The sequence below is a fragment of the Pseudopodoces humilis genome, chromosome 21 (genome assembly GCF_049639895.1).
Source record: "Pseudopodoces humilis isolate 2021_Gansu_Grassland_sample_001 chromosome 21, ASM4963989v1, whole genome shotgun sequence".
Lineage (NCBI taxonomy): Eukaryota > Metazoa > Chordata > Aves > Passeriformes > Paridae > Pseudopodoces > Pseudopodoces humilis.
Genome location: NC_142220.1, coordinates 3817615 through 3834049, shown reverse-complemented (window position 1 = coordinate 3834049; position 16435 = coordinate 3817615). Strand labels below are relative to the sequence as shown.

At 37.6% G+C, this 16435-nt stretch overlaps 1 protein-coding gene across 1 annotated transcript; it reads left to right on the top strand.

Moving 5' to 3' along the window:
- Positions 1 to 292: 292 nt before the first annotated feature.
- Positions 293 to 15426, top strand: ATAD5 (ATPase family AAA domain containing 5). The gene is made up of 23 exons (XM_005526692.3): positions 293 to 364; positions 1201 to 2978; positions 3302 to 3389; positions 4081 to 4245; positions 4427 to 4565; positions 5039 to 5123; positions 5584 to 5765; positions 6177 to 6334; positions 6612 to 6765; positions 6988 to 7281; positions 7455 to 7551; positions 8070 to 8152; positions 8242 to 8387; positions 8522 to 8672; positions 9133 to 9300; positions 9488 to 9600; positions 9685 to 9778; positions 10010 to 10074; positions 10949 to 11129; positions 11780 to 11970; positions 12263 to 13092; positions 14186 to 14350; positions 14541 to 15426. Exons 1-23 carry the CDS (start codon positions 293 to 295, stop codon positions 14617 to 14619), a joined length of 5478 nt encoding a protein of 1825 aa, XP_005526749.2. The 3' UTR covers positions 14620 to 15426.
- The last annotated feature ends 1009 nt before the right edge of the window (positions 15427 to 16435 follow it).

Genomic DNA, 16435 nt, shown 5'->3' with positions numbered 1-16435 from the left:
CGCCGGTCCGCCTGCGTCACGTGACCCGAACAACGCCCGGCCGTTGGGCAGCGCGCGCGGGCCACGTGGGAGAGGCCCGAGGCCCCGCCCCCCTCCTTCCGCGCGGAGGATCCGAATCTGGTCGCGCGCGCTTTTACCGCCCGCCCGGCGCGCGCGCCCGTCAGGCGGCGCCATCGGGGCCATGGCGGCGGCGCGCGCCCCCCGCCCCTGAGGCACCGCTTGGGGCCGAGGGCTCCGCGCTCCCCCCGCCCCGAGCGATCCGGGTGGGCTCCGCGCCCGCACCAGCGGGGGCATGGGGGGCGGGGGCGCCGTGCCCGCGGCGCCCGCCTCCCCACTCCTCCCCGGGAACGACGGTGACGTTCAGGTGGGGACGCGGGCCGGGGGTCGCGCTGGGAGGGCGGAGAGAGGGGGTGCGGCTGGCGGTGGGCGCCCCTTCGGCATTCGCCGCCTTTGGTGTTCTGCCCTGACACGGCCCGCCCGGTGTACCTGGGGTGCTGTGAGGGGCCGCCCGCCCCCGGCCCCTGCTCTCAGGCGCCGCTGACGGTCGGCGGAGCCCCGGGGGCCGGGCTGTCACTGAACGCTTTCGAGAGACTTTGGCAAGAGACGTTCTCTGCTTCAGAGGGTGCGATTTTAGAGGAGTCTAGTTTCTGGTAAACCAGGAGTTATAAAAGTCTTTATGAGCCACAGTCTTTCTTGGAGCTGTAGAAGTAAATGCTCTTTTGTCGTTTGAATCATTATACCAGATAAGAGTCCTCTTGTGTTCATTTTCTTTAAGTACTCTTAAAGGTACACTGTTTTCCTAAAATACGGCAGATGTTTACGGTAGGATCAGACCTTTTTAAGTGATGTTGGAATTCCCTCTTAAATGCTCCACAGATGCTCTGGAGAACATCTCAAGGTCGATCATCTGAATTGATCTAGACCTTCAGACTTCCAGTGTTGTGAAATCTCTACAGAGCTGTTCTGAAGACTTTCTGGTCCCTTTCAGTTTTGACCATCTCGAGGTTTCAGAATAGGACTTTTATTTATCTGAAAGAGCAGAATCTTTATTTCAAACTTAGATGACCTTTGAAAGCACAGAGATATAGTTGATGCGTGCCCAGTCTGAGCACATTAACATGAATTTTTGTCTTCTGAAAAAGTTTTCTATAAGTCATCTTAAGTTTTTTAAAACTAAGGTTCATGTTGTACCTTTTACAGCCATGCAAGAAGCGGCGAGAGGAAGATGCTTCTGTAAAAACAATCACAAGGTATTTTTCACCGTTAGCAAAACCAGTGGATAAAGCATTGTCATCACCAAAATCCAACAACATCTTGGATTATTTTAAAAAGACATCTGCAACTGAGAGTGCTGCGTTCCCAGTAGGAGCTGGAGAAAATAAACCACTGTTGGATGCTGATGACAAAGAGCATAAACCATCTTTCAAGCCATTTTTAAAGCGGAAGAGAAAAGGGAAGAAAGTTAATTTAAATAATATGCCAAAAGAAATGAACGAATCTGAGAATGATCTTGACATAGAAATTAACAGTGATGACAGCACAGTAGCTACAGAACTGCAACAAGACAGTAATGACTTTATTCCTTCTTGTACTGTAGTGGACAAAAAATACGCAAGAAAATTAACAGAAGATAATGATCAAAGAGAGAACTTCCCAAATGTTGCCCCCTCCAGAAAAAATGCAATAAATTTTGATTGTGAAACAATTGGATCAAGAAATAGGATAAGAAAATCAAGGAAAAGGAAGCACAAAGTAAATTTTGATTTGTCTGAACGCTCTTCATCAGAAAACCAGATGAATGAAACATGTGAAACGGAAACTGAAGAGAAGACAAATACAGTAGCAGAGTGTGATGCTGCTGTTGGTGATTCCAGTTTTGAGGTTCATATAGATGATGGGACATCCCAGGTAAATAATTGTATTATAACAGTGTCATTTGAGGACTTCTTGAGAAGTCAGGGAGAAAATAATGTTGAAGAAGACACAAAGCCAGCAATGGACACTTCTGGTACAGCAAATGAAATGGACAAAAGTGATAGTATTAGTGACCCAGAAAAGTGTGAGGAATCCCAACAGCTGCCACTCAGAACAGTGACAGTCCTTGCACAAGTTCATTCCATTCCCCCCAAATTACCTTCCTCACATAAGGAGCAGAAAGGCTCTAGGAAAATAGCTTCCATTTTTTTGAAGCAGAAAGGACGTGTAGGGGAAAAAGAAAGCAGCCCAGCTGTCTTGGACAGTGAGCAAACTGAACAGGTAACTCAGAAAAGAAAGTCCAATGTCGTTATTGAGGAAGAGGAATTGGAGTTGGCTGTACTGGAGACTGCAGGGTCGGATTCTCTGAGGCCAAAATGTACTCTGGAAGAAAAGCATCAGTTTATGAAAGCTTTTAGACAACCAACAGCAGATGTAGCAAAAAGTGGAGTTAAAAAGGCACCTGGAAAACAAAAGCAAGCTGCTGCAAAGTCTTCAAAAGAAAAAGAAAGATCTGATGATGTTCCTTCAAATAAAGGAATAAAAAGCGGGATATCAGAAGATTATGTGGACAAATATACACATTCTAAACCTAAAAGCAATAAAACTAAACCCAGAAAATCTAGGAAGGTTCAGAAAAAAGGGAACAGAAGAAAGAATGCTTCAGAAACTAAGGAAACCAATGTCTCAAACAGCAGCAATTGTACTGGCGAAGAGGATTCAGGTGCTAGTGTTGTTACTGTGGAAGATACCTTAGATGTTAGAATTTCTTTAAGTCCAGAAGTGAGTGAGTTAAGAAGGAGTTTAAGGCAGCAGAAAACCAAAGTATCAACAAATAATACACCTAAAAAGCCCAGGGCTAGAAGTGCCTGTTCTGCAAATGAATTAAGTGCCTGCCCATTAGAGACTTCCACCCCAAAAGCACGCAGACAATCCTGCAAGAAAAGCAACATGTACAGAGCTGAGGTGATTACTGTGCCCTTTGATGGAAACAGCCCAATAAGGTAAACTTTTTAGAGTATATTCTACCTTTCTGCCCATTAATTGTATGCAAGTATTTTGAAAATAAAACATAATTTGCGTAAGTTGCACGGGTACTAATCATGGTGGGTAAAAATGGAGAGGAACCAAAGCTGACTATACGTGTGTTTGTACTAAAGACATCAAAAAAACTCCCAACCAAACAACAAAAAAACCTCAACCACCACTTGGGGGGTTGCTTCTGTTTACAGTACTGTATTTTTAAAGTCTTTTGAAAATAAGATTGAGAATAACATTTCCCTTTATTAACCAGTAACAATTTCATAATAATTTTTTCTCTAATTAGAATGAGGTTTACACGTATCAAAGCAGCTACAAAATCAAATAAAGCTGAAGCAATGAAAAATGAAGAGTCTCACTCCAAAAACACAAAGGTAATTTATTTAACAATTGGTGTCAGTATTTTGTTGTTTCCTATATGGGTATAATTGTGAGTGTTCAGTGTTGTGTAATAATCTAGTGTAATACAATATGACAGTTCCCAGCTGCCCTATGGAAAGGGAATATACTCAGATTTATGATGAAATATGAGATACTTTCTTATACCATAGATCTTAAAACATGTTTTATTAGTAAAAATCCACCATTCATAACAGAAAAATCCCATAAAATAGTATGCTTCTGTGCTGCAGGTTCTCAGAATGGGATATAGAAACCACAGGACATGGCACTTAGTGCTGTGGTTTATTTTGACAAGGTGGTGATTGGCCAGAGGTTGTATTTGATGATCTCAGAGGTCTTTTCTAACCTAAATGATCCAGTGGTTTGTGATAGTGTTTGGGCAGAGCAGAACAGCTGAAGTTTAAGAATGTCACTACCCATGTTTTATTAGTTCCATGAAAAAATTGGTGATCTCCTCGCAGGGCTCTCACTCCCTTTTGAAAGCTGTTGATATAATCTTGGTTTGCTTGTCCTTTCAGTTATTTAATTTTCTTTTTGATACCAATGAAACTTTGCAACAATTACATACTTCTATGAAAGTGAAAAATTATATTTATATGCAAAGTACTTAGTGAATAGAGTGCTATTAATTACTATCTAGGTTTTTTTGTTCTGTGTTAACAGATAAACTCCACTTCTAAAAACATATCCAAAGCAAAGCAGCTGATTGAAAAAGCAAAGGCTATACAGCAGAAGAGATCAAAAGTGAATGAAGACTCAGCAGCTCCTGTGAGGCGCTCATCTCGACAGCAAGCTCTTGCTGAGAAGAAGAAATTAGAAGAAAATGATGTAAGGCTGTACTTTGAGGGGGAAATTTTTATATATTTGTGATTGATATAAACAACACAGATGATTCCTACTTGATTCTTTACAAGAAGTGTTTGCAAACTAAGGTAGATATCTGCAATGTATTGTTAATAAAGGAGGAAAACTTTGGTTTCCTTTCATACTTGATTTGCTTTCCCTCTAGGAATCAGTAATAATTCTAGATTCAAGCATGGATTGTGTCACTACTACAGAGCAGAGTGTGAAGGAAAAGAAACTTCGGAGCTTAAATGATGTTTTGGGGAAGAAGTCTAAAAACTTGAAGGTTGCAAAGAACTCCAATGGTAATTGGGTTTTACTGAATGTGTTTATTTTTTATTACAGGAACATTTTATATTATTGACTATTGTAACTTTATTTCATAAAGCTGCCTTTGCAGTATAGTAATCTTTTCTTGTGGTTTATCTTGTTTAATATTCCAATATATACCTTTTCTTTTTATATGAATTAATAGTGCAGACATTATTTACATGTGTTGTTTTGCTTTTTCTTCATTCAGGGAAAACTGTTTAAAAAATTGTTAATCATATACCATGTTTTGTTGCATCTCCTTTTTTTTCCTAATGTTAGAAAATAGCATCTATACTGAGGAAATAATTAGAAATAAAGCTATAATGAGTTTTGTTAAAATACTCAACTTTCCCTTAAGAAAAAGTTTCCCTGATGATTAATGGAACATACAGGTAGTGAATACAGAAGGAAGGGTAGAATCTTGTATCAGTGCTAATCTAATAATGGCTTTTTTATCTTTTTAAAGGGAAACTGGGATGTCCACCTTCCTGCCTAGGCAAAAACACTCAAAACTCTGCAGGTGAACCAATTGTGATCTTTGATGAAAGCAGGTCAGTTGTCAAGAGTGCAGTTGCTTAAAAATCAAAACACACTTCAAGGTTACTTTAGCATTCTCTTGTGTTACAGATTTAAATACACTTACTGAAATGTGCTATAAATATTCATGACTTCTATATGATTAATATTTCAATCTGCTTGCAAAATTTTAGGGGTGTCTTGGAGAGTTCCTCAGCTATTTTAGAACAATATTAAATGTCTGGAAATGTAGTTGATGACTGATTAAAAATAAATCCCAAATTGCATATAAAAATACAAAACCAAAGAGAATTTATTTTAGATTGAAATTTTTAACACAGAATTAATTTCAAACTAACTACATTAAAATTAATTTTAGCAGTTCTCTCAGACTGTTTTTAACACATTTGGAAGAGAATGTGATTAAATTTAGCCTTGCATAGCTGGAACTTCTACTAATTCTATCTTTCTTTTTCTTTTCTGTTTTCATTAAAGCCAAGATGCATCTGAAAATTCTCAAGATGATGATCCATTCAGAGCAAAACGTGAATTCCTGATGAGTGGATTGCCAGAGTCACTGAAGAGGCAGATTGCAAAGAAGGCAGCAGCAATGGAAGCATACTCTCTTGCAAGTTCCTGTTTTAAGACTGTTGTCCATGTACAGCAGAAGGATGACTGTAAGATTTGGTTAAGCTTTTGGGTTTTGCTTAAATGTACATAATAATTTCTGAAGAATTTGAACAGCTTAGGACTGGAATAGTGGGAGTTTCCTCTTGTTTTGTGTCTCAGTAAGAGAATGAAACTTAGAAGCTTCCAGTGAGATCTTTTTGAATACAAAATTTACAAATTAAATTGATGCGAAAGTAGTCTATACATGCATGGGTAAGGATGCAAAATTCTTAATATTTAGTCAAAAAGGTTGGTCTGTTAAGTTCCAATTTGGAGAATAAAGATTGTGTTGGATTGATTTGGGCACAAACCATTTCCTGCTGACAAAGTCAAAAAACTTCCCAAAAGAGAGACCAGTCCACTTATTTTCTCTAGAATAGAAGTTAACTCTTGTTTTGTTTTTGGTGGGGGTTCTGTAGGTTCTCCAATGTGGAAATTGGAATCACCATCATGTCCTCTATTAACTAAGCTGAGAGAACTGAGTACTCAAGTCACCAACATCACAAAAATCACTCTCTCACTTGGTGAATTTTCCACTGTGAATTCAAAACGAACTGGAAATTGTTCTGCAGCTGTGGTTAGTACTTTAAAGTTCAAATTGTCCTGATATTTGTTTGGAGTTATGTTTTTAATAAATCCTGTCATTTGAATTTGTTTCAGTCCTGTAATTTGTTTAATTATTTTTAATTTCTCTGTGTATGAGTTACCCATTTTACATCTTACTATTAGACAGTTCTCATCAGTTCTTAACAGTTTTTGTTAATCTCTGAATTTAACAAGATACTACCAATTTAAATTATGCAAAGCATTGTGTGTAAAGTTTTTCATTAATTCTGTGTGTGTGTGTATTCCAGCTTTCAGGTCACCGACCAGCTTTTCCTGATGCATTCAAGAAGGATTTGCTAGATGAGATTGTGGCTTCTAATTCTCAGTTTCCAGTGAGAAAATACTACTCCAGGTTCCTGAAAAAGCAAACAGAACGGTTGGCTTTGGAAAACAGTACACAAGGTTAGGAATCTATGTAGGGAGAAAACCACCTTTGCTCTCTCTGGCATTGAAAAACAACTGGGAATTTTTAAAAATACGTTACTGAAGGAATACTGTTGTTAGAAATAAATTGATCCTCAAATTTTAAGCTATTTGGACCAAATTCTTCAAATATGTATCAAATGTACAGTAGTAATGGACATAGCCAGAAATGTTAAATGGATGGAATTTTTTTCTTCTTAGAAAATAGAGATGGCAGTGCAAATCTTGATGTAATAGAGAAACTTCCTGACAATTGGAAGGAAACAAAGAGGAAAAGGAAGGAAACAGAAGACCGCAAATCAAAAAGAAGAAAACGACTTGAAGGTACAGAGACTGAAATGAAGTCAAGAGTTTCCAGGAACCTTATTTCTCCCACATCTGGAGAAAAACAGGCAGAGACAGGACAAGCCCCACACTTGGGAAAAAACAAGACCCAGAAACCAGATGGTGTGACAGAAGACACTGGGTGTTTATCAGCTCCAAGTGCACTTCCAGGTAACTGCATTTCCCATCTCATTTTAATCTTTGCATTGAGGAGGTGTATGTGTGATGTATGTCAGCTTTCCACTGTGATGAAAAAATCGTATCTAGTCCTAATTCTCTGCTAGATTTGATCAATTCTGTTGCATGAAGAACTGTTCAAAAAGGGACAATATTTTTTTCTGTAGGTTTGGAAAAGGAAGACATGCTCTGGACAGAAAAATATCAGCCTCAAGATTCCAGTGAACTTGTAGGGAACAAGAAAGAAATTGAAAGGCTACACAGGTCAGAAGTTGGAGCATGGATCCATTCCTAAAATAAGTCAAAACCTCATGTTACCTGATAAAGTACTGAGAGAGCAGTACTTATCTTTACTTCCCTACAAGCATCCTGATCCTGACCTTGCTGTACTGTCTGCTTCTGACAGGAATTTAGCACTGAAGTCCACCTAACACATTGTGTTTTCAGTTAAATTTTCTGTGTGGGCTTAAGTTACTGGTGTAGCTCTTACAAAGAATTTAAAGATCCATCTGACTAAACAACACTGAATTATGAGTGAATAAGTAGTTCACCAAATTACTTGTTTTTATACCAATCAGCTAACAGAATGGAAAATGAAAAAGGAAACCTTGTCTACAAAACAGTTAAATCCTGAACATTTTTTTGCTTTTATTTGAAAGGACTTCATAAGTTCCTATGGGGTAACAAGTGGCTGATGTCCCCTAGTTTTATATTCTGTTCCATCTTAATTTGGTTCACTTAATTCACCAGCAATTTTTATTGTTTGTTCCTTCCTTTTATAGTTGGTTAAAAGAATGGAAAAAGAGAGCTGATTTGGAAGAAAAACGAAATCAGAAAAGGGAAAGGGAGAACAAAGAGCAAGAAGGTACTGATAGAATTAATATAGCTTCTCTTCTGTTAAAAGTTGGCAAAAATTAACAGTAATCCTTTCTTTTCTTTTTAATAATTCTACAGATTCTTTAAGCAGCCTTGACTTCAAAGATAGTAAATCTGATACTGAGGAAGAGACAATGCTTTGCAATACAGTTTTGATAACTGGCCCACCAGGAGTGGGGAAGACTGCTGCAGTGTATGCTTGTGCTCAGGAGCTTGGGTTCAAGGTTTGTGGAGATCCTTCTCTCCTTAGTGCCTTTTTCTTATTTATAACTAATGATACAAAAACATTTGTAATACAAGATGTCTACAATTTAATTTTTTTTATTTTTTTTTTTTTGTAAATTAAATACCATTGCAGATATTTGAAGTCAATGCCTCTTGCCAGCGTAGTGGGAGACAGATTCTGTCCCAGCTGAAAGAAGCTACTCAGTCTCATCAAGTGGATAAAAAAGGTGTGAATGCACACAAGCCTTCCTTTTTTAACAGTTGTAGCACTGTCAAGTCACCAAGTAAGTGTCGTGGTTTTTATCTGGGGTTCTTTGTTTGGTCTGAATTATAGGGTGGGTTTTATGGAGGGGAGGAGGTTGTTAAAGACTGAATTCCAGAAAACAAATTTTAGATATCAGTTGTTTTTAAAAAGATAGCAGATTTGGCTTACCTGGCCATAATAGTAAGAACTGGTCTGTTGTTTAACACAACTACGGACCAAATTAAATAACGACTTTATTAAAATACTGACTCTTGATTACATTATTTCTGCAGTGGTGGAGCAACTGCTGTGGCATTTGAATAGAAAGTAGAACAGAAAGTTTTTCCTATAACAAGAGAAAAGGAAAACAAGCAAAAATCAGCACAGTAAACGTGTCATTTACCATAAATAAAAAATGGGTTTTACTTTAAATTTGTCTAAGAAATACCAGTTTGACATTATATCTCCAGATGAAGTTTAATATAAAACATACCTTGCAGAAAAAATGTGTTCTCCAAAGAAAGTTATTTCTCCAAGAAAACCGCCACTGTCACCAAAAGGAGCAGGATTAAAACGAAGTTTGCCCCCTAAAACACTTGCAAACTACTTCAAAATTTCTGCCAAACGTAAAGGAGAGGGAGAAGCAACATCTGGAGAAAAAAATGGGGGTAGGTATTCTTTTTTAATAATGAATTACCTTTGGAGATGGAAATGCGACACCGTGTATGTGGAGCTGTGTGGAGAAAAGAACAGATTCTCTTAAGCATTTGATACATGGGGGATTTTTGAAGCCAGTACCTAAAGCATTAAATTGTTTTATTCCTCCTTCCTGCTCAATTATTCATCCACCTGCAGGAAATACTCAGAATTCACTGGAAGTAAAGAAAGATGCTCATATTAAGTCAGTAAATGAAGAGGGAGGAGAACACAACAGGAAAAGTGCAACGTCTCTCATTCTTTTTGAAGAGGTAAAATTCACATTAAATGTATTGTGACTATTCACAGCTTGTAACTGCTGCTCAAGCTATTGATACTATGTTTGTTTTCTGCAGGTGGATATAATATTTGATGAAGATGTAGGATTTCTAAGTGCAATAAAGACATTCATGGCAACTGCAAAAAGACCTGTAATTCTTACCACCAATGGTGAGTAGAGTTTATGACAGTAATTAGGCTTTAAAGACAGAAGAGACACTTTTAATTAAAGGCTGTAAATGGTCATGGTTGAATACTGCTCCTAAATGCAAAATTACATGAGTGGAGACTGTAAAGCAAGGATTTGAGTGTTTGAATAAAGATATTGGCTGGTCTAATGGATAAAGAAAATAACTAGGTTTGAACATGATGTCATGACAGTTCAGTGATCTCTCTTTATAGATCCAACATTCAGCTTAATGTTTGATGGCTATTTTGAAGAAATCAACTTTAAAACCCCTTCCTTGGTAAGTCTTTATCTGGAAATGCAGGTACATCCTAAGCAAATAATTGTCAGCTGATTTCAGTTTGCAATTTAAATGTTGGGGTAGGTTTATATATTTCTGTTGTAACATAATTGTTTGATCAGAGACACTCATGTCTTTGGGGTTTATGTAAGGATGTGCAGGACATATTTATGGTTACTTGTAGAAGCTGTTTTACTAGCATGGAAGATTTATTTTCCAAACAATTTAGTGGTACTGAGAATTACAATAAGAACATCACTTAATCACTTAATCACTTAATTTAGTTTTTAGAAGGTAGTTATATAAATATTCATTAAATATTAATTTCATTAAAAAGTACAGGAGTTATTTTAGAACTATTATGGGTTATTCCTTTAATGTAAACACTACTGTCCTGTGTAGCAAATAGTTTTATTTGCAGCTATGTATTAGGTGAAAAACCTAACTAAATGAGCATCAGAAGGACTTAATTATTGAGAAGGGGAAATTTCTTAATGGGAAACTGAAAACCTGTTGGACTTCCAGGCAATTGCAGAAAACCTCTAAAATTAATGTAGTTCAGTAAAAGCTGATCACTGGTGATGAGAAGCAAGGTGTAGGTAGCTTCAGGACCATGAGCAGAATATGTTTGCGTGTTTTTAATCAGCTGAATTTCTAAACTGAACTTAATTCTCTGACATAGGCTACATAGATTGGGTAGTTTGCTTTTCTTTACAGGTTTCAATCTAACTGTAATCTAATTTAATAAACTAATCTTCTGTATGAAAAGGCAAAATGTATTGCAGGCATAAATAGAATAATTTGCTCTTGTATGACTTCCTGCAGTGTGATTGGCAGGAGATGTTTCAGTGGTCTGTGTGTAACTCCTGTTTAGATAAACTCTGTGAGCTACCTCCAAGCTCTGTGTCTGGCTGAGAACCTACGGACAGATGTGAAAGACTTGGCTGCTCTCCTCACCACAAATAACTGTGATATCAGGCAAAGTGTTCTGTACTTACAGTTCTGGGTTAGAAGTGGAGGTGGATGCTTGAAAGAGAAGTGTTTGGTACCTCATGGTATGTTGATTTCATTTAATCTTAAAAAAATATCCATCTAAATATGAATTTGACTAAATCGAAGCATTCTTAGACATGAAAGAATAAATGGTAATTTGTAAGACTGCTTACAAAGCAGGGAGGGGGGAGGTTCTGCTATTTTTAGCTACCTCAAAGCCTTATATTAATGCATAAGGAACTAAATTTTGAGGGTTTTATTGCCTGTCATTACAGAACTTACTATCTCCCTTTCATGTTCTGAGTAGCAAAACTGGGCAAAGAAGGGAATCAGCAGTAATTTTCCTCAGAGTTTGCAGTTCTTTATCCATGTATCTGGGTTGTGGGCAATTCACCTAGAAGAAGCAGTGCTGAAGTACTTGACCCCAAAGGATTCAGGAAAAGTTTAGGGGTGTGAGGGTGTAACAGGGAGAGACAAGTGAGGCACAACCTACTTCAAAGATTACTTGGGAAGCAGGAGAACAGCTTGGTAACACTGACAGCAGTGATGTGGCCATGGGGATGTCTCATTTCAGCTGCTCTGTTCCTTCAGCACCACAGCAAGAAGTGACAGTTACAGCATCCTTTGTGACAGGAATTCAGGCAAAGAGGTGGAAAATCAATTTATTGATGCAGTTGTTCCCTTTCAAGTAAAGCCTGTTATCTCTGTGCAGGAGGAGAAGAGACAAGGAAGGCAGATAGTGTCATTCATCCTGCAAAGTCTAATGATTCCAAGGTGGATTTTTCTCAAGCTGATGATGCACATCTTCAGGAGTTTCCAAAATGTGATACAGGCTGTGTAGAGATGTTGCTTGGCCTTAAGAACATCCTGTTGCCTTCAGAAGATTTGTTTACATTTCTTAAGGTATTTTGGTAGTTGACTTGATAGTACTTTGAATGATTGCCAGATAACTGAGTGTAAGCATCACCAGGAATAGCATAATCTTAGAAGCAAATCTCTGAAAAAGTTGTAGAAATTAGAGAATTCAATGGTTATTAAGGACAATCTGAACTGGGGTGGTCTCCTGCAAGCAAAACAGCCCCTCACCTCATAAGCACAAAGCAAGGAGTGTGAGATTTTCTGTAATAACATTTTTATTTTTAAAAAAAATGTATTTTAATATATTGATAAAGCTTTCATGATTATTATTTTGCAGCACAAAATCACAACCATGGAGGAATGGAATAAATTGATCCAGCTTCTCACAGAATTCCAGATGAAGCATGTGGATTTTGTATACAGTAATCTTGAACTTATTCTTCCCTTACCAGTGCAAGTTCGGTCAAACCAGTCTGAAGCCTCAAAGTCTATGCTTGAAAGGACTACTATAGTTTCTTCAAAAGACAGATCTACAAAGAGTTCTTCCTCTGGGAAGAGTAGCCCTGGAAAAAGGTCTAAAAAGACAAAGGCTCAGAAAAGGCTTGAGCTATTGGATGATAGTGACTTATTTGATTCTGAGCTGAACTATTCAGCTGAATTCATAACTTTGCCATCAGACAGTCCTAAATCATGTACTGAAATTGATAAAAAGGAATCGAAATTGTTGGTGCATAAAGAACAAAAAGAAGTTAGAACTAAAACCTCAGCAAATGAAAAAAGGTCTGCAGTTGTTTTTCAGTGTCTGAATTCACTGACTGAGTTTGTGGAAAACATGTCCTTCCTGGATTGCTGTGTAAACACTAACACCAGGGAACCATTGGAGTTTTCTGAAAGTGAATTTCATTGGACAAATGCCAAAATCAGAAATGGTCTTTGTGATGAGTTCAGTATAGAAAATACTGATTGGTGGAGTTCCCAGAGCTGTAGTGAAATAAAGGCAGCTATTGAAGCACTCAGCTTCACCAAAAGTTCTGTTAATATTTCACAGAACTTGGAATCTTTTTTGAGTACCAGTAAAACATCTGAAAGTGATCAGCTGAGGGGACTTACTCTGCCTGTCTCAGACTCAAGGAATTGCATATCCTTCAGTCAGGCAGCTAATTCAAGGTAAGACTTTGTTAATATTTCTGGAGTATAATGCAGTTATTTGTCAAGAAGAGCATTTCACAAGGTGTAGGACTGTTTCAGATTTGATGTATACACATTCATACCACTATGACTGTTGTCAGTGTGCCTCAAAACTCTGCAATATATTGTTCACTGTGCTTTTGCAACCTTAAATTAACTTCTTGTCAATTTGCAAAAAGTGACTTTTCTTGAACAGCCTGACTCTAATGTTGTTAAAGAATGGTGGCCTTAAGTCTAGTCACTTTAAAAATGTACAAACACCACCACCACCCCCAAAAGAATACCTGAACTCTAAAGGAATGGCTTTTTCAAGACAGATGGGATTCTGCAAGTACCAAACATGCAAATTGGTCACTCAGTGCCAGCTCATAACTGAACCTGTGTGTGTTGGTAGGTGCTGCTTGATGAAGACCTAACAAAATCCGAAGTAAATTCTTTGTAGTAACTTATGCTAACAAAGAATAACCTTTAATACATTATAAAAGACCAATGAATACTATCAAGTGTGGGCATGAAACATTGTTTTTAACACAAACAAGTCATCTTAGGTAAAATTGGCACAATAGGCACTTAAAGCGCATTCAGGGTGTCTGAACGGGAAAATGGCTTAGAGCCTTTCTTCTGTAAGTCAGTACCCAGAGAAGAAATGTCAGAATGGAACTTAGCATGCATCCTGTGACCAGGTTTGTATCATGGGTTATACACTGGACATGACACTGATATTCTGGCAAATAACAATTGCATAATGCTTTTTATTTTTGAAAACCACAGATGCTTTCAGTTGTGGTTGTACTGAACCTCGCATCTGACTGAAGAGCTCCCCAGATCAGACTCCTGATTAAGACAAGAGCATTGGTCAAACAAACTGCTGGCCCTGATGTTTCTGTCCAAGTGCAGCTTTGTGATGCTGTGTAAGCAGCACACAATTAGAAGCAAACATCTGATCTATTGGGATGCAGTTCTGGACATCAATTTAATGGAGTTTTAAACCAGTGGCTTTGATCCTAAATAAATAAAATCATCACTGCACATTCATGAACAGGAAACAATAAAGCTTCATTCTCTGTTTTAGCACTCACAAAAAAGCACAGAAGAGGATGGCTGTCATCAAAACTGTATTTTCCAGAAGTCCTTTAAGCCTGGGCAATAAGCAAGCCAGTACCCTTGAATACCTCCCCACTCTCCGCAGTATCTGTAGGTCTGAGAAGCTTAAAGAGCAAGGGAAGACTAAAAGAAGGTAAGTTGGATTTTCCTAGATCTTGCTACATTTAATTATAAAAGGTAGTTAAGGACTTCAATAAAATAATTTGTCAAATAATTCTAGGCAAGGAAGGTGGACATTTGTCTCTCAAAATAATAAAAGTGTTGCCTTATGATTGGAAATAACTTTGTTCCCTTAACAATCTTTCTTACTTTTTTTTTAATAGGTTCTTGCATTATCTTGAAGGGATTCATCTTGAAATACCCAGAAAAATTATAAATGGTCTGTCTTTGGACTTCCCTTAAAATTACCAACACCAGAAATGATTTGTGCCTAATGGTGGTACTTCACCATAGTTTGTTTGGTTTTTTTTTTAATTACCACATTATTGTATATTAGAGCCATTTCTATATTAAATTTTTATAAGTATTTAAAATAATGTATATATCTATTGTCATTATACTTCTCTCCACAGCTGAAATGTGGGTTTGTTTGGTGCTTGTCCAGTAAGGCATTCATAATATTAAATGCACAGACTATTCAGTGGGGAGTTGTTCTTGCTCTCTTTCTCTCTAATTTGTGGATCACACAGCAAGAAGCCCATTTGTAACAACTGTCACAGCTTCCACAGCAAAGTTGCTGTTTTCTGAGGAGACCATTTTGTTCAAGTAAATTTGTTTCTGAATTTGCAGTTAAAGTGATAAATAAGGTGGCACAGAGAGGATGCAACAAGTCCTCTGAAGTCTAAATGACTAAAACCAACTCTTTGAACACAGGGAACAAAGTCATTACAAAGCACTATGCCTCAATGTACATATATTTGTATACATTCCTTTCATTGTTTACAGCTGTCTAATCTGCATGTTAATCTCCTAAAAAGGTAGAGAAATTATTACTGTAGCTCAACATGGTCTCAAGAGATTTAGGCAAGACTTTGTAAATAACCATTATCCCAGTATTACTTTGGGTTCAGGAATATTTTACTACTTCTAGTCTTGTATATTGTGTTCTGTTCTTAAGCATCTTTTTTTGTATTTGACAAAACTTCAGCCTGATTATTTGTGATTGAATCCATTTTTATACGACAATAAATTTGTGAGACTTTGCTACAATCTCAATGTTTCTGTTGCATGAAAGGTAAAACTCCAGAAATATATTTTTTAAAGAATTTTAAAACTGGAATTAGTTCAACCATGTACTTTTCTGCCTTTCCTTTGCAGTTAGACTGTTCCGGTTCCTCAAACTGATTCAGACTGCTGCCATGCAGTGGTGCTCCACTTACCTCAGTATCTCTGTAAAAATAAGGAAGGCCATTTGCTAGTTCTGATCTCATCTTACGTTTCATGTTTTAAAGATATTCAGGAATTAGAATTATTTATGGAACCAGTAAATTATTTTAAGTTTCTGCATTATAGATAATTTTTATAGTTTACTCTTTTCATAGTCCAGAATTATTAAAAAATTAAAGTGGTGGCTGTTAAAATGTTATTGGCTTGATTTTTTGTATCAACAGTCTATACTTCTCCTGTATGATTTGTAAAAATAAATAAATACACGTTTTTAAATTTTTTAAAATAATAAAGTAAAAGTGTATCTGTTCACTGCTTTCTAAAGGCACTATCTATCTTAAATAGATTACAGTGAGGACCTACATAAGACACGTGTATTATACTGCACTACAGCAATGCAAGTTAGCAATGCAAATTAAACTTAACTGAAACTAGAAAAATATTTGAATACCTCTTAATCTTTTTCTGAATTAATTAACTTTCTTGAAAATCTTTGTCTCAAATTTTTCTCGTCTTAGATAAAGAGAGCATTAAGTCACAGACTTTTTCGGCATTTGCTTTATCATGGAAGAGGAACATTTCCAGTAGGATTGAAATGCTTTATTGTCCCTGCGCTGCGTTATGTGGGCAGGGTTTTTCTGGCACTGCTTGGGGTCACCGAGCTCCCTCAGAGCCTGTGCTGAGCACTCGTGGTGGGGCAGAGCTGCGCTGGGAGAACGGGACTCACCTGCCCCGGTAGTACCGGTGCTTTGGTCGATGTCTGGGGCGCGACTGCCGTTCTGTTAGCCAGCAAGCTTTGTAAACTGACTCTGTTAGAGAGGTGGGGTTCAGA